Source organism: Erpetoichthys calabaricus, chromosome 13 (genome assembly GCF_900747795.2).
Source record: "Erpetoichthys calabaricus chromosome 13, fErpCal1.3, whole genome shotgun sequence".
Classification (NCBI taxonomy): domain Eukaryota; kingdom Metazoa; phylum Chordata; class Cladistia; order Polypteriformes; family Polypteridae; genus Erpetoichthys; species Erpetoichthys calabaricus.
Genome location: NC_041406.2, coordinates 60,519,392 through 60,540,121, shown reverse-complemented (window position 1 = coordinate 60,540,121; position 20,730 = coordinate 60,519,392). Strand labels below are relative to the sequence as shown.

The 20,730-nt window shown below is 39.4% G+C and overlaps 1 protein-coding gene across 1 annotated transcript in view; it reads right to left on the bottom strand.

Moving 5' to 3' along the window:
* Positions 1–20,730, bottom strand: part of LOC114663754 (collagen alpha-1(XXVIII) chain-like) — a 179,102-nt gene that overhangs the window by 41,424 nt on the left and 116,948 nt on the right. Inside the window, exons 17-22 of the mRNA XM_028817679.2 lie at positions 18,147–18,215; positions 14,915–14,983; positions 14,409–14,480; positions 9,934–10,002; positions 8,902–8,973; positions 790–858 (exon numbers count right to left, since the gene is read on the bottom strand). Of these exons, the coding sequence (XP_028673512.2) occupies positions 790–858; positions 8,902–8,973; positions 9,934–10,002; positions 14,409–14,480; positions 14,915–14,983; positions 18,147–18,215 (420 nt within the window). The remainder of the gene's footprint in view (positions 1–789; positions 859–8,901; positions 8,974–9,933; positions 10,003–14,408; positions 14,481–14,914; positions 14,984–18,146; positions 18,216–20,730) is intronic.

Here is a 20,730-nt window from a genome sequence, read left to right as displayed (position 1 = left end):
AAAATGGTAAATGAAAAAACATAAATAAACAAACAGAATTTCATCTAAAAGGTAGATAAAATTAAGGAGCAGCTACTGCCTTTCGATGTACACCAAAATCCCAAAGTTGATTTTGTAGTAACATGAAGAACTCATTTGAGAAACATCTGCCTCTCATTCTTCTGTCATTTTATCTTTAGTGGAGTGTATGTTCAATGTATAAAACAAGACAAAGGTGGTCTGATATTTATGGAAGTCTTTCGTGGAAACAAACTGCTAGTAAAGGTTTGCATTGTCATGCATGTGCATCAGAGGATCACCCTCTAAGTTTTTCCCAGGTATGTGATACCACCCTGGGCCGAGAGGGGGTGCACCCTCTAACTATCTTGTCTTTCGTTTCCTCCACGATACAGAAAAACTGTACAGTAAGGGCAAATTACTCTGCAGCTTCCAGTCAGTGGGCATAAGTACTCAACTGCCCAGAAGGAGGAGTCACTTCTACCCAGGGGTAAGGAGCTCTGTGACTTTTAGAAGGCAGACAAGAAAGCCTGATTAGTTCCAGCCAATTTATTTCCATTGTGATAGTTTTGTTTCCTTTTATGGCATTGAGAATTTGTTTTTGTTTGGACTTAGAAGTAAACAGGGATGGCCAGGTTGGCGCCCCAGAAATTTATTTTCTTTTGAGCCTGTTATTCCCTCAGACGACCACAGCATATATATACGTATATTTTTTGGGATTGTTACTTTTGTTAGAGAATGATCCCATGTTAGGTACATAAAATCGGACATAATAAATGCAATTTTACATGCCTTTGCTCCTTGAATTCCTCGTCCTGCTGGTCCAGGCACACCAAGTGGTCCAGCTCTTCCAGGCTCACCCTTGAATGAAAACAATATATAATAACTTGTTATCATCAAGGTTACACTTTCATTTCACATAGAATTACACTTATTGTTATAAATACAGAATATTACAATTCATTATTGTTGAGGGATGAAAATTTTTATTTTATATTTTTAAATTTTTATGTTGGAAATTCAAGGGCAATGACAAAACACACCCAATCAATTAAGCCATGCTTGATTAAAACCTACAAAGTTTCTCTCCATCTCCATTTGTCTTTTTCTATAAGTCCTCTCTGCTCTTTTCTCTCTGCTTTAGCCATTTAACCTGTTTCAGCCAAAATGGTTTTCTACCAAATTTGAAACACTCTTTACAGATTCAATCACCCGTCAAACAATAGCAGAGCCGTTCAACCCAATGAATTATTTAAAACAGTTATTCAGTATAAAAAACAACATTTATCAATATCAGCACTTCAGGTTAGCTGTCAGTTTTGCTGTATTTAAAATATGCATCACTCGGTGTGAGAAAGCTTTAAAGTGAGCAAAGACATAAAGACCTCAGCCAGGAATGCCATCAGATTTTTTACACTGTATTGAAAAGAGACAATGGCAAATGAAAGCAGCAGTGCACTTCGGCTCTTGGGAGCAGACAAAGAACAAATATTTTGCATTGCAGTGGTCAGGCAGAAATGTTCAAGTAGGATTTAAAGAAATTATCTTCACACAATTATATTTGCAAGCAATAATTAAAGCAATGTGTGAGTAAGAGAAATTTTAAGATAAAGCAGTAATTAAGGCATATAGGTGACTGCAAATTGTAAACCACAAATTAAATTTAATTTTATATGGGTGATGTGAACTTTCATTCCATGAACAAAATATATTTTCTTCAGGTACTCCTCCGCATCGAGAGGAGTCAGATGAGGTGGCTCGGGCATCTGATCAGGATGCCTCCTGGACGCCTCCCTGGTGAGGTGTTCCGGGCACGTCTAACCGGGAGGAGGCCCCGGGGAAGACCCAGGACACGCTGGAGGGACTATGTCTCTCGACTGGCCTGGGAATGCCTTGGGATTCTCCCGGAAGAGCTAGAAGAAGTAGCCGGGGAGAGGGAAGTCTGGGCATCTCTGCTCAAGCTGCTGCCCCCGCGACCCGACCTCGGATAAGCGGGAGACAATGGATGGATGGATGGACTCCTATGGAATAAAAATGCACTGCAAGGTATGCATCATTAGGAACATGTTTAGGTCTTTTAATTGTGGAAGATTAGTCAAGCAAGATTAGGAGAACTTATCCCACATGAGAAAAGCTAAACTGACATGTTTAAAATTACAGAGCTCCAAAGATTTAGAAATGTACATATTTAGCACCCGTTCTTTGCAACATAATGGTATTATGTCCTAGTTGAGATATATATACCCTAGTTGCCACTGTTCTCCAGATTTCTTCCAAGCCTGGAACTCAGTAGGTGTGTAATTTTCAACTTCAGTTTTATAAATATACTAGTCATTTAGCCCGTTACAATAACGGGCGCTAGAACAGTAGTGCATAAACATTAGTAGGAACAGTCTATATTAAATGGCAAGGGACTTTGACCTCATTCTTTTTGTTGGTCGTATTTTTCTTTCTTTCAGCCTTTCTTTTGTTGATGTTTACTTGCTGAGCTGACCGTTCTTCGTGGGCTGCCGCCGTGTATTGTGTGTCTTTAATTTTCTGTGACAGTAATACTGTCTTGTACGGCTCTATTTAATAAGGGCGCGCACAAAAAGGCGAGCTTCAAAAGGGCGACCTCAATTGAGCGCGGCGAATAAAGGCGTTCGTAGATAATTTAGTTCAAATGGCTCTGGAATATGTGAAGAGCAACAAAGGTGCAGATCTTTATTTACGCGCGCCTTTATTCGCTGCGCCCAATTGAGATCGCCCTTTTGAGGCTCGCCTTTTTCTGCCCGCCCTTATTGAAGGATACCGTCTTGTATGTCCGCTGGCTTGTACGTCCGTAATATACCTTTAATTTTCTCTGGCGGTAATACAGGCGTGCGCGTCGGTAATATGCCTTTAATCTCCTCTGACAGTAATACTGGCTTGTATGTGGCTGTAATATGCGTCACTGTATTGTGTACCTTTAATTTCCTCTAGCAGTAATACTGGTTTGTATTTCCGTAAAACGCCTCTAACTTTCTCTGACAGTTATATCACGCGTCGCACCGTGCCCCGTGCATGCACACTTCACCAGAAGCCCCACGCATGCGCACTTCATCAGAAGACACCCACACACGGACACCTGGACGCACATAGGGATTTTATATATATAGATAAAATGCACACTAAAAAAATTAGAAGACAGCTTCATCCCAGACCATGACCCAGCGAGCAAGTGGCAAAAGATACACGTCATTGTTTATTACAGATTGGGTTCAGCTGCTCCTGTGACCGTGAAGCATCATCATTGCACTGGAACCAAGAAATTTCTTATAACATTCTTAAATGACAATCACCCTGTTGCATTCGCACCAGTTATTATGAAGTGTTTCAAGATAAGAGTTATTTCACATATCAAAGCCAGCAACTTCTACTCTAATGACCCATCATTTTGCCTACTGCTCTAATAGTTTTATATAGGATGCAAGATCCATAGCCACCCACCTTGCCCTCACCCATCAGGATACAAAAAGCAAAACATTGATCTAAATACCAACAAAATGGTCTCTATTATTTTCTTAATTCTTACTTTGCTAGATCACAGTAAGACTAATGCTAGATTTATAATATAATATTTAACATTTAACTCCCTGCCACATGCAATGAAGTGCCCTGCAGCTCCAGTGATGCCAGCCTGAGTAAATATGTGGCTTTGTGTGTTTGTCCTCTGACGGAGTAACATCAGATCTATGCCTGGCTCTTTACATCTGAACTGCTATAATGATGAACTGAGAAATTTGATGAAGCATCATGTTTGTCCTCAAGGTGACTGAATTCAAAATGGGGAAATTTACAAGTTAGATTTATATTTTTCATCTAAGATGACAAATGCACTTCTCATGGAAATAATTTTCAATGATAAACATTGCACATAAATTAATGCTTATGGTTAGCATTTTAAAGTGCAAATGCAGTTATTAAAAACTGTGTCAGGTTCACGAGAATAGTAAATAAGAAGAATGGATTATATTTTTCAAAGTGTACGTACAAAAGGACTTTTGAAGAGGCTGTAAATAAATGTATTATTTTTTCAATTTTTCTGCTCTTTTGCACATATAAAACAACTGAAGTTGTATCGTCTGAGCCATTTTCACTATTAAAAAGAACAGTTTTATTTGTAATATGAATATGACTTTATTTAAATTGATTCTACAGAGAAATGGCTGTCCTAAATGGCTGTCAATGGGTTTGATTTGCCTCTCTAGAACTTTCTGCTATTGATACCTATGGTTATGACATCAAATGGAAGAAAGCTGTCTTGATGGAACATTGAACACATGAAGAAATTCTGAAGAGGATCGGAAATAAAAAATAGAGACAGAATGCTCTATTAGGCATATTGTTCTAGGAGAGTCATTACTTCAGCTACTCCTAAAGCGTAACTACTGAGAAAAAAAAAACAAGGATAATACATTGGATTAGAAGACACAGAGTCAAAGACAGTAAAAAATTAAATAGAAAGTGAAAGGTCTGGCCGCATTGGGGACTGAAGCCTGCCAGTGTACTGAGAAAACCAAGAGGACAATGGCCTGTGTGCTCTTCACAGGTGTCCAGTTTCTAATACAGTTATAGAAAGAATAGAAGGTCAGATATGAGGGTACATATGTCAAAATGTTATGTTTAAACTTTTGTATACTGTTAGATGTAGCAATAGTGCATATGTGGGTGCTCTTTTTCTGACATGAAACACATTCAAGCCGATCTGGTTGTGTATTATATGGCTGTTAGTATGGCCTCTTCACTTTTCGCCTGTGACAAAAAGAGCAGCATGCTGGTGTTTTTTTTGTGCACTAAAAGTATATCAGGAGTGTAGACCATAATCATCAATGTTCAGCATAGTATGGAAACAGTTTGACTCAAACATTTGTTTATCAATAGATTGAAAAGTTCAAGAATGGCTGCATGAATGTCACAGATGAAGAATGATTAGGTTGTCTGCCCACATCTACTACTGATGGCAAACGTAAGCATGTTTGTGACATGGCTCTGGCAAAACAGTTTGGGACAGTTGATAAGCAAATGGTCCATCTTCAAATCAGCCATGGCTCCGCTTACAAAATCATCCAACATGGCTTTGGATTTCAGTTTTTTGCACAACTGGTTTCAAAACAGTTAAATGAAGAACACAAATAACATCGTCTGGAAACCTTTTAAATTGCTGACACGATGAAGGTGATGCCTCCTTGAGACCCATTGTTACTGGAGCTAACAAATATCAAAGCCCAATCCACATTGCACATCAAGAGGAATTTTAGGACATCATCAATGACAGAAAAAGTGAAACTTGCAGGTTTGGGGGCTGACAGATCGATACTGTATATGATGTCAAGAGGAGCTCAACACTAAACAGTGTTCATTACTGTCAGATATTGTGAGACAAACCGAAGTCAGCCACTCACAGCAAATGGCAAGCCGGACTGTCAGGATGTGTGGGGTTGTGGCATGACAGTGCCCTCCCACACATAAAGTCCAGACTGCTGAAGCTGAAGTTTGAGCTTTTAGAGCATCTGAAGAACAGCCCAGACGTTTGTGACTACTACATACTGTTTTTGGTCCACTCAAAGATGCTTTAAGAGGTTCTCAATCATGACTGGCCAGGCAATGAAGAAAGCTCTGCATGTCTCGCTCATCGCTTAGTAAAAATCTTTTTTTTCCTGAAAGCGTACAAAAGCTTGTCCAGTGTTACACAATGTAAAGGCTACAGTGTGTCAAAAATGATGTTCAGGTAAACTTGGTATTCATTTTATAAACAGCTTGGGTGCTTTTTGACATACTTTGTATACACTGTACATTACAGTTAATGGAAAATAAATGACAAATCTGCTCAGACATACTAAATCTCTAAGAAAAGCAGAACCCTTCAGTGCAGTTGATTTTAATTCACAAAAGAAGTGCTGAAGCAACATTTACATTTCAGTTTTGAATTAGAAACCCCGAGGGCTATGAAACACTACTAAAACTCAGACATTCAGGACCTGAATTGCAAAACTCTTACAGTATACAGAATACTGAACATTTCCTTCTATTGAAGGATAACTCAAATTCCTTACTGTTTTGATTCTGAAATGCTTTATTGGCACTCACTGGTGGTAAACCTCTAGCTTGATGCAGGTGGTCCATGTCTCAGGCAAAGCCAGTGGATTAATAAATAGGGAGAGTCTTTGGACTCTAAATCAGTGTCTTTTATGAAGGTTTTCACTGTATTTCCACTAATTGTGAAATTCTGAATCAGATACTTGGTTCTTACATCTTGTCACAGATTGCTGGGGTCCTTACCCGGCCGGGATGCCTGGAAGGACCGGAAGGTGGCACGTATATCTTCCAGGCCACGAGGGGGCAGGAGCAGGAGCAGGAGAGGACCACGGGAAAAGAGGAAAAAGGTTTTAACTCACTGGGACCTGTGGCCCCCGCCAGGGGGCCCCTTAAGCCTTATGGAACCTGGAAATAGTTACTTCCACCACACTCGGCAAGATGGCGGAGGAACCTGCCAGGGATGCCCAGAGTGCTTCCAGTGCAAAGGTGTGCTTCCTGGTGTGGCGGAAGTGCTGCCGGAAGGACGTCATAAGCCTCCTGGAGCACATCTGGGCGGGAATAAAAGGGGCCGCCTTCCTACAGTTGGAGAGCTTGAGTTGGGAGCAGAAGTAGGACAAAGCTCCCGGGAGGAGAAGAAAGGCGGCCAAGGACTGAGAGAAAGAAGCCCATATTGTGGTGATTACTGCTGTACCTGTACCTGCACACCTGTATTTATTGGTGTGCAATAAATGTGTGAGTTTTATAAAGATGTGGTTTCCAACTGGTGGTGTCCGGGCAAATATCACAATCTCTAGTCATTTTATAAGTATAAATCAATGCTTGTCTAAACCTTGAGGATGACTCCATTCTCAATTGTTGATAATACAACATGGCTGAGAAAATACAATATAATACAACTGATCTTTGTATAGCGCTCTTTACTGAGTACAGGAGCAGAACACTGTGACACATTTTCAGGTAAAATGCAAGTACTGTATAAATTATGCTAATTACTAAATACACAATAATATACATATATACTGTATATATAACATACAGTGCATCCGGAAAGTATTCACAGTATTCATTTTTTTCCTCAGAATTCTATACACAACACCCCATAATCACAACGTGAAAAAAGTTTACTTGAGGTTTTTGCAAATTTATTAAAAATAAAAAAAACTGAGAAATCACATGTACATAAGTATTCACAGCCTTTGCTCAATACTTTGTCGATGCACCTTTGGCAGCAATTACAGACTCAAGTCTTTTTGAATATGATGCCACAAGCTTAGCACACCTATCTTTGGCCAGTTTCGCCCATTCCTCTTTGCAGCACCTCTCAAGCTCCATCAGGTTGGATGGGAAGCATCAGTGCACAGCCATTTTAAGATCTCTTCAGAGATGTTCAATCGGATTCAAGTCTGGGCTCTGGCTGGGCCACTCAAGGACATTCACAGAGTTGTCCTGAAGCCACTCTTTTGATATTTTGTCTGTGTGCTTAGGGTCGTTGTCCTGCTGAAAGATGAACCGTCGCCCCAATCTGAGGTCAAGAGCGCTCTGGAGCAGGTTTTCATCCAGGTTGTCTCTGTACATTGCTGCAGTCCTTTCCCTTTATCCTGACTAGTCTCCCAGTCCCTGCCACTGAAAAACATCCCCACAACATGATGCTGCCACCACCATGCTTCACTGTAGGGATGGTATTGGCCTGGTGATGAGCGGTGCCTGGTTTCCTCCAAACGTGATGCCTGGCATTCACACCAAAGAGTTCAATCTTTGTCTCATCAGACCAGAGAATTTTCTTTCTCATGGTCTGAGAGTCCTTCAGGTGCCTTTTGGTAAACTCCAGGCGGGCTGCCATGTGCCTTTTACTAAGGAGTGGCTTTCATCTGGCCACTCTACCATACAGGCCTGATTGGTGGATTGCTGCAGAGATGGTTGTCCTTCTGGAAGGTTCTCCTCTCTCCACAGAGGACCTCTGGAGCTCTAACAAAGTGACCATTGGGTTCTTGGTCACCTCCCTGACTAAGACCCTTCTCCCCCAATCACTCAGTTTAGATGGCCGGCCAGCTCTAGGAAGAGTCCTGGTGGTTTCAAACTTCTTCCACTTACGGATGATGGAGGCCACTGTGCTCATTGGGACCTTCAAAGCAGTAGAAATTTTTCTGTAACCTTCCCCAGATTTGTGCCTCGAGACAATCCTGTCTCAGAGGTCTACAGACAATTCCTTTGACTTCATGCTTGGTTTGTGCTCTGACATGAACTGTCAACTGTGGGACCTTATATAGACAGGTGTGTGCCTTTCCAAATCCTGTCCAATCAACTGAATTTACCACAGGTGGACTCCAATGAAGCTGCAGAAACATCTCAAGGATGATCAGGGGAAACAGGATGCACCTGAGCTCAATTCTGAGCTTCATGGCAAAGGCTGTGAATACTTATGTACATGTGCTTTCTCAATTTTTTTATTTTTAATAAATTTGCAAAAATCTCAAGTAAACTTTTTTCATGTTGTCATTATGGGGTGTTGTGTGTAGAATTCTGAGGAAAAAAATGAATTTAATCCATTTTGGAATAAGGCTGTAGCATAACAAAATGTGGAAAAAGTGATGCGCTGTGAATACTTTCCGGATGCACTGTATATTTGTTAAAACAGAAAATGAAGTAAAAACTGATTAACATAAATGGAAACCAACAATATCTGCAGTGTATTTAAAAGTATAATCAAATTCAGAACAAAGGGCTCTCCTAGTTTCTGCAGGTTTTGGTGTCTGTGCTCATCAAGTGATGATCCATTACTAAAAAGACACACAGTCTTACAAGGACAGCCAGAGTGCAAAGACAACATTTTCCAGGTCTAAAAAATACCTTAGCACCGGTAAGTCCCATTGATCCTTGTGCACCAGGTAATCCTCTAATCCCTCTTTCACCTCTGTCACCCTGTGAAGAAATCAGAAATGAGTGAAACTACTGCCAGTCTGACTCAATAAATGGTACAACTGGATATGTAATGGGATCAGTAAGGACAGATGGTCACTTCATTAACAAAATAAATGGGAAAAGACACAGAGATTTGAAGTTATGGTCTAAATGGTAATAATTGACCTGTTGACTTAGGCAGAAATATCTCCATAGAAAGTTCTACCTGTCATCTGAAGATCTAATGTCATCTCTTCCCAAGTTATGGAAGGTAAAGTAAAGGGGAAACCCTTAACACCAGGATTAAAAGGATAGTGAAATGCTCTGGATGACCTTTTTGAGATGAGCTGGGATTGTTTTAAAACTCTCTCATATACGGAGTATGCCACTGGCTCTAAGGAACATGGACTAAGGACTGTGACACAGATCTGCATAGAAGAGTGCTTGTGAGATATATTTATATTGTGGATTATCCTTTTTCATATTCAAACAGAAGCAGCTATGATGTTTTAATATGCAAAATCCTGTTCAGTGTTTTTATGGTGAAGGGGTGACTTTTAAATGTGGTAGAGGTTACCCTGATAATAAAGAGAAGCCCTCATTTCATCTCAATGGCTATCATGTTAAGAAATGGCCCAGGCCCTGTTGTTCATGTGCGAATGACTTACAACAAGGTACTGGTTAACATTTCTTTTAGTACAGACCTCTTCTTAAAATCAAATCTTAATCATGATGTTTCTTTACGTGTTGTTATCATTACTTTCCATCTCTTTAGTAAAGATACCTCTTTTATAAAACCTTTATCAGGCCTCCAGAAATACTACACTGACCCAAAGTGTGGCTGTTGAGGTTGATGTAGAGTGTCACTTGAGGTGCAGTCAAAACCAGAAGAAAACACTAACAGCTGGTTCCCCTGGTGTTCCAGTAGGCCTCATCTATATGGTCAGAAGACCCCTTCTAGTAAATTTAAGGCTCTTTTACCTTTTCTCCAGGTATTCCTTTTCCGGGTGCTCCATCTGGGCCTCGGATTCCTGGTAAACCTGCTTCCCCCTGGTTAAGCACACAAAACACAGTGTATATATTTACATCTAATGTAATTCAATGCCAGGAAAAGAAAAATCTTAAACTGGAACGTTTCTATTGTATTTAGTTACTTTTTTTTCCATTCGTAATGTAGAACATACAGTATTGACAGTCAGGAAATGCATTATGTTTTGTCACCTGCCAAAGCTCTTTACTAGGCTAATGTATTGGCGGGGAGAATTATAAACCATTCCAATGACTGAGACTGGGTTTGAAATGCAGTTCATATTCTTCACTTAGTTGCCTTACCAATTAAAAGACTCCAAACACAGAACTGTTGCGGAAGAAATGTTTTCATAAGAACAATATAGGTCAGCCTTGCACTGATAAATGAGTGCAATTGTGGTGTTTCTACAGCAATTTCACGATGTGAATCAGAAGTTCTTGTGGTGCTACATAGTATTTGTCTGCTAGCTACATGGTTCTGTACATTTTATTTTCATATTGCTGCATCAAAAATGACTTTTTTCGACTAAATGCCCCGTTTTGCTCCAGCTTATCCTAAGCAGTACCTCCAGCAATCACAGCCAATCCAATCGGCTTCAAAAACTATGTAAGATAAAATGGCAGTCGTTTTTAGACGTATAACTGTAGTGTGATAAACACAAAAACAATTGAAATATATACTCAGTCAGTCTGATAGCTTGCCTTTTGACAATTGCAAGAAATCAGAGTACTCTGGAAAAACTAACATATTCTGGTGGAATATGAAACAGCCACACACATGATAGAAAGAGCAGAACCGAACCGAGAGCCATGCTGTATGTCATGCTGCTATGCTGATCAAAATGCTTTAGTGTAAAATGTGCTTTTAGAAGCTTTCAGGTGTGAGCATGTGTTTAATATGAACTTTTAAACATAATGTTTAATCAAAGGTTGAATATTTGTTTGAAATAAAAAAAAACAAAGAACAAAAAAACTTGTCTGTGGAAGGCCATAGCATCAGATATAAAAGCCCCTGCTCTGAACAAGGAGACTTGCAGACGTTGTAATCAACAGTGCCCTCTTGTGAAACTGAGATAATATTACAAGATTTGGTAGGAAAAAACATCCTGCAAAAATGAATTCTGGGACACAGCTGTTCTTTTTCAAAATCTATGTAATTTTACAACTTACTGAACATTTTTTTCTTCAACTATCAACTGATTTTCTTATTTGTAAGGCAGGAATGAGGAGATGAGTTGCTGGATTTACATTGTTGTATGGTTTAGCATTGTTTTAAAATAATAATAGTTATTGCTGAGTCATCACAGCACCAGAACCTGGGTTTAAAAAAACAAATCTCATTGTTACATTCTCCCCCCCGTGTCCATGTGGGTTTTCTCTGCGTACTTTGATTTCCTCCCACATGCCAGGCTGACTGACAGCAGTTTTTAAACTGATCTTGGGTGAGTGAATTACTGGTACCCAGTGGCCAATGCTGCTTAGATAGGCTCCAATTCATGACCCTGAACTGGTTTTGTAAAATTAATTAATGTTGCACAGTAATGCTTATCACAAGCTGAATTAGGAGGATATACAGTGCCCTCCGTAATATTTGGGACAAAGGTACATTTTTTCTTGCTTTACCCCTGTGCTCCACAGTTTAAAATTACAAATTAAACAATTCAGATGTGCAGACTTAGTGGATATACATGTTGGTCACACCAGGTAGAAATACAATCACTTTTTCTACATGGTCCCCCCATTTCAGGGCACCATAATGTTCGTGACATAGCAATGGCTGCCATATTAAAGCAGTCATATTTAGTCCTTAGTTGTGTGTCCCTTGCATGCAAAGCCTGCTTGAAGTCTGCAATTCAAAGACATCACTGGGTGCTGAAGATCTTCTCTGATAATGCGCTTTGCCAAACCTCTAGATGCAGCCATCTTCAGACCCTGCTTGTTTTGGGGGCTTGCCCCCTTAAGATTTCTCTTCAGTACACTCAATTGGATTTGAATCGGGTGACTATCTTGGCCATTTAAGAATTTTCCATTTTTTAGCTTTGAAAAACTCTTGCGTTGCCTTAGCAGTATGTTTGAGATCATTATCTTGTTGTAGGATGAAGAGCCGTCCAATGTGTTTGGAGGCATTAACTGGCACTTGAGCAGATAAGATGTTTCTCTACACCTCAGAATTCATTGAACTGCCATCAGCAGTTAAATCATCAATGAAGATAAATGTGTCACTACCTGTGGCAGCCATACATGCCCAAGCATTAACACCCGCACCACCATGTTTAACAAATGAGGTGATATGCTTTGTATCATGGACAGTTTCTTCACACTTTGCTCTTACCATCACTCTGATACAGGCTCATCTTTGTCCACTAGACCTTTTTCCAGAATTCTGCAGGCTCTTTTAAGTAAATTTTTCACAAACTGTTTTTTCTGGTCATCCTGTTTTTGTGGCTAGCTAGTATTCACATCTTGCAGTATGGCCTCTGTATTTCTGTTTATGACATTTTCGGTGGATAGTCGTCTCTGACACATACACATCTGCCTCCTGAAGACTGATTCTGACTGGTTGGACAGACTTTTGTGGCTTTTTCTTTACCATAGTGAGGATTCTTCTGTCATCAGCACTGGAGGTCTTCCTTTGCCTACCAATCCTTTTGCAATTACTGAGCTCACCAGTGCATTCTTTCTTCTTAATGATATTCCGTTTGATTTTGGTAATTCTAAGGTTTTAGCGATGTCTCTAATAGTTTTATTCTTGCTTTTCAGCCTTACTATGGCTTTATTGACTTTCATTGGCACAGCTCTTGTACTCGTGTTGAACAATGGCAACTACACACTCCAAAGAGTAGAAGAAAGCTGAGGCATCTAATACCTGCATTAATGAAGCAATGAAACACACCTGAGTAAACACAGAAACACCTGTGATGCCAATTGTCCCAAACATTATAGTGCCCAATATTTTAAAAGCATTGTCATTTCTACATGGTGTGACCAAAATGTATGCAAATACCCTTAAATGAAAGTCTGCAATGTGCACTTTCATCACATCTGAGTTGTTTAATTTGTAATTTTATATTGTGAAGTACAGGAGGAAATCAAGGTAAAATGTGTCTTTATCCTAAACATTATGGAGGGTACTGTATAATAAAGACCAGTATAAGTCTGTTTTATCCAGACTACAACTGCCACCAAATAAAAACATACAAACCTTTAATAAAGGAAGGAAGAACCAACTCTAGGAAGATTAATTCATTGACATAGATTTAGAATTGTTAAGAAACCTAAACTAAACAAAAATCGCTTCTTGGAAACTGAATTTCTTGAAGGAAGTTCACAATATTATCAGCTCCATTCACTGTTTAAACCTTCTTATTTCAGGTCAGAGCCAATGATGCCTGAAACATTGACAGGCAGCAGTAGACTCAAGGCATCAGCCATCCCTGGATGGGACCACCAGTTTAGTGCAGGGTGTACGCATGTAGATGACATTGCATTCATCAAGTTTATTTTACAAGCACAAACAGTTTTTGGATTGTGACAGAAAACTATGGTATCATGGGAAATCAGTACAAACAAGGGGAGAGATTAAGTTTACAAAAAACCAAGCCACTGGCCAATGAGTTATGAGGCAGTAGCAGCACCTTTAACCTCATTATATGTATAAACCCCCTGTGATGGACGGCTGGGGGAGCTACTTTTGGACACTGTCTCCCCGAAGAAACTAGATGGCAGCTCCCCTGGAGTATAGCAGTGCCCCAGATTCCGACAGGGCATCCTGGAACTTGAAGTTTGCTATCTCAGCCCTGTTGGGTGCCATAGATGATGCCAGGGGGTGCTACGGAAGGACTGGGGAAGTTGTGCTTTCCTTATATCCTGGAAGTACTGTTAAGTCATGAGGATGGAAGCCCTGAAGTACTTCCGGGCTGAAGAAGAAGCCTAAGTTTCCCATCTGATCTGGAAGTGCGGATGAGTCACGTGAGCGGAAGGACAGAACTATATAAAGGACTGCTGGGAACCCAGAACGTGAGCCAGAGTCGGGAGGAAGTGGACAACGCTTGCTGGGAGGTGTAAAGGAGAGATTTGAGATTATTGTGATTAATATTTGCTTGTTTATTGGTGGCTGTGGTGCTTACAGGCACTATTCAAAGAAGAAGCATTAAAATACTTCTGAGTGCTTTTAGCCTGTGTCCTGTTGGGTTTAAAGGGGCAACAGCGACCTCTAATGTTCACACTCCATACATACTTAAATCATTTCAGTTCAGGGCCGTGGAAGAGATGTAAAACAGACTTACAATGCAATCAATGAATTAATACTACAGTAATATAAAGTAATATTATACATATCCATCTAAACATTCATGTGTGAACCTAATTAAATTTTTAGTGCAGTTATAAATATATTTTTAACAGTATACAGTAAATTATAAATGTACCTTCGGACCCACTGCTCCATCTTCCCCAGGAATTCCATGAATTCCTGGGGACCCAGGTGGACCTTGATCACCCTGTGACCAGGAGAAAAGAATAATCAGTAACTATATAATGTAACATAAGTTATCAAGGAATTCGTACAGTGAAAAAAATATACATAACACATTGTAAATCAGCAGTCTGCCTTAAGGGCCTGATCTGGATCTAATGTAGAAGTGGCACACTGTTCCAAGTACTTGGGGGTCCACATCAATGATAACTTGGACAGGTCTTATAATACAGAGGAACTACATAAGAAAGGGTACAGTTTTGTACCAAAGCTGGCCAATGCCCCAGGTCAATGCAGGTCCCACTCTTGACATCACCACTTACACTAGATGACCACAATTATAAATACCTGACAAATTTATTTTCAGCATTATATTAATGAATTTCAATATGAAGTGAAATTGTATATTTATATACGTCTCCACATCAATGACATACAGTAGCTGAATAATAAACTTACTTTAGGTCCTGGGTCGCCAATGCCTGTCTCACCAGTCATTCCTGTCTCCCCTGGAAAGCCCTGGTCTCCCTAAGGATGAAAATCAAACTCTTAATATAAAAATCAATAATGAGGGATGTTAATAGAGTAACAAAAAAATGGAAGTTTGACAAATCAGCATGCAAGAGGAAAATGGAGTCTGTGCAGGAAAAGCAAGGCAAATAGTGAAAGAGCATTCAGTTTTTATTAGAAATGTGCCTTGGCTGGTAGTCAAACTCGGAGGCAGCAATGCGGCCCACCGGACAAGTGCTGTCCTAGACATACTCATAAGAGCAGTATTGTATTATATAATATAAAATGAACTGTAAAGAGCATCACATTTAATATAATAAGATTCAAAATTCAAAATGTGTAATTATTACAATTTATTATATCATTATTGACTGTTTGAATGATTATATTGTTTAATGTGTACACTGTTTTAAGGTTGTAATTGTGAAGAGAATTATCCATCCTTCCATCCTTTTTCTAAACCCGTTTTATCCTCAGGAGGGTCATGGGGGAGTGAAGAGCATTATTAAAAAATAAATTGAGTTCAGGCTTTAAGGTGACCCCACTAACTACAGCATGGAAACACAAAGTATTAACAGTATTAAACATCCCATTGCCATGTATAGTATGGCTTGAATATGTATAGCCATGGTTTGTTATACTTTTACAGCAAGTTTAAAGAGAGCAGTATGTAGCCCACCCATTAATCTAGAGTGGTACAGTTCACTCATAGCCAGTCTCTGTATGCAGAAGGGAGTTTGGTTTGTGTAAAAATAAGTTGGGAGGAAAGAGAAAATAAACAGCAGAGAAAGAGAAAAGAAAAGGATGATGGGCACGGGAAGTCAGTGGGGTCAGTGGGTTTGACTTCCAGGGCCACATCTCCTTATTATCACCCACTTCATGCAGTGCAGAGATTGTGTCTAAATGCTGAACATGCTTAAATGGTGCACAACTGGTATCACATAAGTTTGTACAATAGCTTAGTTTGAAAAGGAAGCAATTTTTACTCATTTTTTGTCCTACATGTAAGGGCTTTCCTCATTGTGTTTTCCACAAGACTTCAGCAACTGAGAAAATAACTGAACAAGTGGTATGGAAACAGGGGGACGTGAGCGTAGACCAGGTAAGCTGATTTGAGTTTTATGCATACAGTGAGGCTTAAATGCAGTCTTGTTTATCATGGCTATGTGTTGCATATTTCACGGCTCTCTTTGCATGTAACATTAGAACTACCACTATTACTAAATTTCCATATAATAAACCCCATAATAAAACAAGAGAAAAAAAAACTTTATTTTTGCATTTCTGTTTCTCCTGTACTTTGAAGAACAGACTACAGATCTCAAAAAGGAAATTAACAAAGAATTCTCAAAGGCCCAAGCTAATTTTCCTGGATTAGGATTCAGATACAAATCCCCTGAATGTGGAAGGCAGCAGAACTAATTGCTCTGTGATTGTACCACTTTGTGCTAATTGCTGCACTTCCCAAATAATTACAGTAAGTGGAAGTTTTAGAAGACGGTATTCATCAAGATTTATATCATCATTGTTCATTGAATTAATGCATTTCCTTCAGGTTTTTGGTGTTTTTGTAAACTTTGTACTAATTCTCTACTGATCAAGTCAATTCAAGTCATGTGTCAAGAGGCTTTATTGTCATACCACCCATATGCAGTATTTTAGCATACAGTGGCATTAAATAACATTCCAAAGGACTGCAGTGAAACATATACATTAGCACAGGACAAGTGCAAGACAGGTAAAGATCTATACTACACTATAATAGATAAATAAATATACTGTATTGAGGATTTGTTTTGTTCTGTGTATTGTATTGTATTGACCCCCTTCTTTTTGACACCCTTCTTTAAGTTTCTTCCATTTTTCCCCTAAAAGGGTTTTTTGGGAGTTTTTCCTTGTCTTCTTAGAGAGTCAAGGCTGGGGGGCTGTCAAGAGGCAGGGCCTGTTAAAGCCCATTGCGGCACTTCTTGTGTGATTTTGGGCTATACAAAAATAAATTGTATTGTATTGTATAAATAAATAAATAAGAGGTAAGTGAATAGATGGTAGTAATTTAAAGCAGATGGTAATACATAATAACAACTAATAATCAATAACAATGGTGGTAACAAGTGTAACATATGTACTGAGTATAAATAAACTACTAGGAGCAGATCTGAGGGCAGGGGTGCAGCACTGAGTTTAATGTCAGGACAGCTATGGGGTAGAAGCTGGTAAAACTGGTCCAGATGCCACAATACCTTCTACCAGATGCAAGTGGGATTAAGTGACAGCTGGAGAGGTGGGAGTGGTCCTTTACAATGCTATCGGCTTTGTGGATGCTACACTTTATAAAGATGTCTTTAATGGATGGTAGAAAGGTCCCAGTGATCTCTTCTACTTTGTGCACTATCCATTGTAGGACCTTATGGTTAGAGACACTGATGATTTTTAATTAATGAAGCAACATTATCCTTTAACAGACAAATTAATTTCTGTTTTTATTATTTTAGTTACCATTGTATGTGTGTTACCTTCTAACAAACCAATAACATAACACATTTGACTCACTTCGTCTTTATTTGATATGATGACTCTTATACTGAATAGCTATGTAAGCCCGTGCTGTAAAAAGCCCAGGGTCCTAGAAACTATTGAAATCGTCAGTAAAAAGAGTAAAGAGATGTCAGATAATTGAAAGGAACTACTCTGGGCATCTCTCTCCTATAAGGATTCGTTTTACCGACGTGCTCACATCGCTTGTGCATTAACAGCGGAAGGAAAAGTAAAAGGGATACCGTTTTGCTGATGTTAGTGGCTAAGTGACTTTGTCTGAGGTTTCCTTTTGTTGTCATGCTCGCCTCCCTTGTGTTATTAGCGCCTAAGAGAGTTTTCTGTTTCCTCAGAGGCAGAGCCCTTACCCCAACTCCACCTCTCAATTCCGGGCCAGACAGACAAATACACACACAGATGTTTATATATAAGATACTTTCCCAAGCATAATACTAGTATCTGATATTAATAAATATTTATGAAGAAATACAATAGAAAGCATGGGCACTAAAGTAGATAAGTACTCAAGAGAATCCATATTATTTAATTAAGCCCATACATATAGTGTGACAGAAGAGCCCAGAAAAATGTAAAGTTCAAAGTTATCAAAGCAAATATCTCCCATGCAGTAACTCTTAATTGCCAATACCTTTGGACCAGTTATGGCAATTCCCTGCATTCCTCTAGGTCCTGGTGGGCCTACTGGGCCTTGATCCCCCTGAAAAAAAATGCAAAAAATACTTCTTACAATTTCAATACATTTAAATTGTGACCTGTACAGGGTGCACCAGAAACCCAAACAACCAGACACAACCAAACCACACAGTCACGTGTTCAAAGAAAAATACTTTTCTTTCATAAAATATCTTTTACGGGGTTTTATTACCTGGTAAATCTGTCACAATTCCTTTACTTTCCTTTTTCACCTCCACTCTCCTCCAAACAAACCTTGTCCACCTCCTCCTGACTCTGACCCTCTGATGAGGCAGAGTGGCTGCTTTTCAACCTGAACCCTGGAGTACTTCTGGTGCAACAGGTTTGCTACCTAGAAGTACTTGCAGGTCCAGCTGAACTGCTCCATTATAGGGGAGCTTGCACCCAGAATCTCCTCTTAGCGGCATCAGAGAACCCCAACAGGGATTCCCAGCACAACTACAACTCCCTTGCAGCCCTGGGGTTGTCCAAACAGGGGCCATAACAAAGGGATAACACCACTTAGTGTACTGGGGGGACACATAGCCCTGGGAGGCAGCCTCCCTGTGTCCTTCCCTCACCAAAGAACCCCCCCCCCCCCCCCCCCCCCCCCCCCCCAATGAGGAAAGCTACCACTAGTCAACATGGTCGGGATCTCCGTCCATCCATATCCTTCCTTTATCATGGCCTCCAGCCAACCCATGTCTATTTATTTATTGAATTCATTTTACATCTATAGGAAAGAGCGATTGGTTAAGCAAATCATGCAAACAAGTCCACAGATTTAAAATATGAAATAGTTACTGCTGGCATTTCCTTGAATTATGCCAAACCATGTCCCGCTATATCTAAAACAGTCACAATAATGCTTCATGGATTGTGACACAAGTGTCTCTAGCAGGAAAATGTGGTGATTAAAGGAACAAACCTTCATTCCCCTTTATAGATTGAGTCAGGCTAAGTATTCCTTACATGACTATTTTAAACATTCACAAAATACAGTAACTTTGCATTTATGTGGAATAATAAAATTACATATTTTTGAAGTTCAGAATTTTTCAAGTTGAATTTATTTTTTCATAATCATTGTATACATTAATTACTCATGGGAAATTTTTTTTTTTTAATGTCCCAAGAGGGAAACTGTCGGCAGGTTTTACAGAGAGACTGTAACATATTATTAAAAATACAACAACAAAGAATACAACATCAAAAACAAAGTTTACACATGTACAAGTAAATAAACTATAACACTGAACTTAATACTGGTGGTATAACATTAAATCATACATGTTATTCATAAAGATGTAACCAGCATTAACACTTGACTAATGATTGAAGCAAGCTTTAACTGTTTGTCTTATGATTTAAGTCTATGGAAGTTTATTAAAGTTACACTTATTCAGAAGATTAATAGCAGTTAGGCTGAAGGAGTATTGGAACTGGTTGGTTTTTATTCTTGGAACTGTAAACCTGATAGCAACAACTGAAATTGTTAATGGAGTGGTGAGTCCTGTTGGGAAGAAGACACTCTGCTTTCCATAACACTTGCTTATTAAACAAGTCTGTCAGTTTTGACTATTGAGACCTTGCGGTTTTACTGCTCCACTTCACAATTTGATTTATTTTATTTTTGTTGCTGACATTAAAGATTTCCAAACCAGGCCAAATGAACATAAGTAAAGACAGACTCAATAGAAAATTTGTCAAAAGGCTGGATTTATACTTCATGTGACGCGATGCATGCTGCAGCGGACGCTCCTGCTATGCAAGCGTTGTAGTGTTTATACTTGCGCGCATACTTTACGTAAATCTGGAGGAATCCGCCAGGTGGCAGTGCGAGATATTATCACAATGAGAAAATGTTCGGCTTCTCTGTGTTTTGAATTGCCTAGAACACCCATTAAATTCTGATGACACCTTACCGCAATATCTCTGAAAAGGATGTTTATTGATTAAATCCAGGGATGTGTCCATTCCAGCAAGCATTGGACACGAGTGAGAAACAATCCCTGGACGAGGCCTCGGATCATCGCAAGGTGAATACAAGCACACACATACACTAGCGTCATTTAAGCTGCACCAAATCCACAAATCTGCATATCTTTGGAAGGAAACTGGAGCACACTGAGGAAACCCAGCAGGAAAACATGTAAACTCTACGCAGGGAATATCAGCGACGTGACTCCCTGCAAGACAGCAGTGCTAACGCTCTGGCACTGTGTCACTCCCATGTGTGTAATTATTAACAGTATTCATTATTTAAACGAAATTACTGATTTATCTGTAAAATGTAATATACATACTTTAATGCTTTTCATTATGAAAGTGATATCAAGTATAAATCTAAGGATTCTAAATGTGCAGAGAGTTGGAATATCATATATTTAATGTGCTCAGTGTGGCGATCTATTGCTGGTGATTTGCTGCTGTCAGGAGCAGAGGAAGCCCTAGAAAAAAAGATGGCACAGAAGACGGTATGTGAGACTTTTAAAACGTATTGTGTCATTATGAATTGATATATGCGACGCTTGAATATA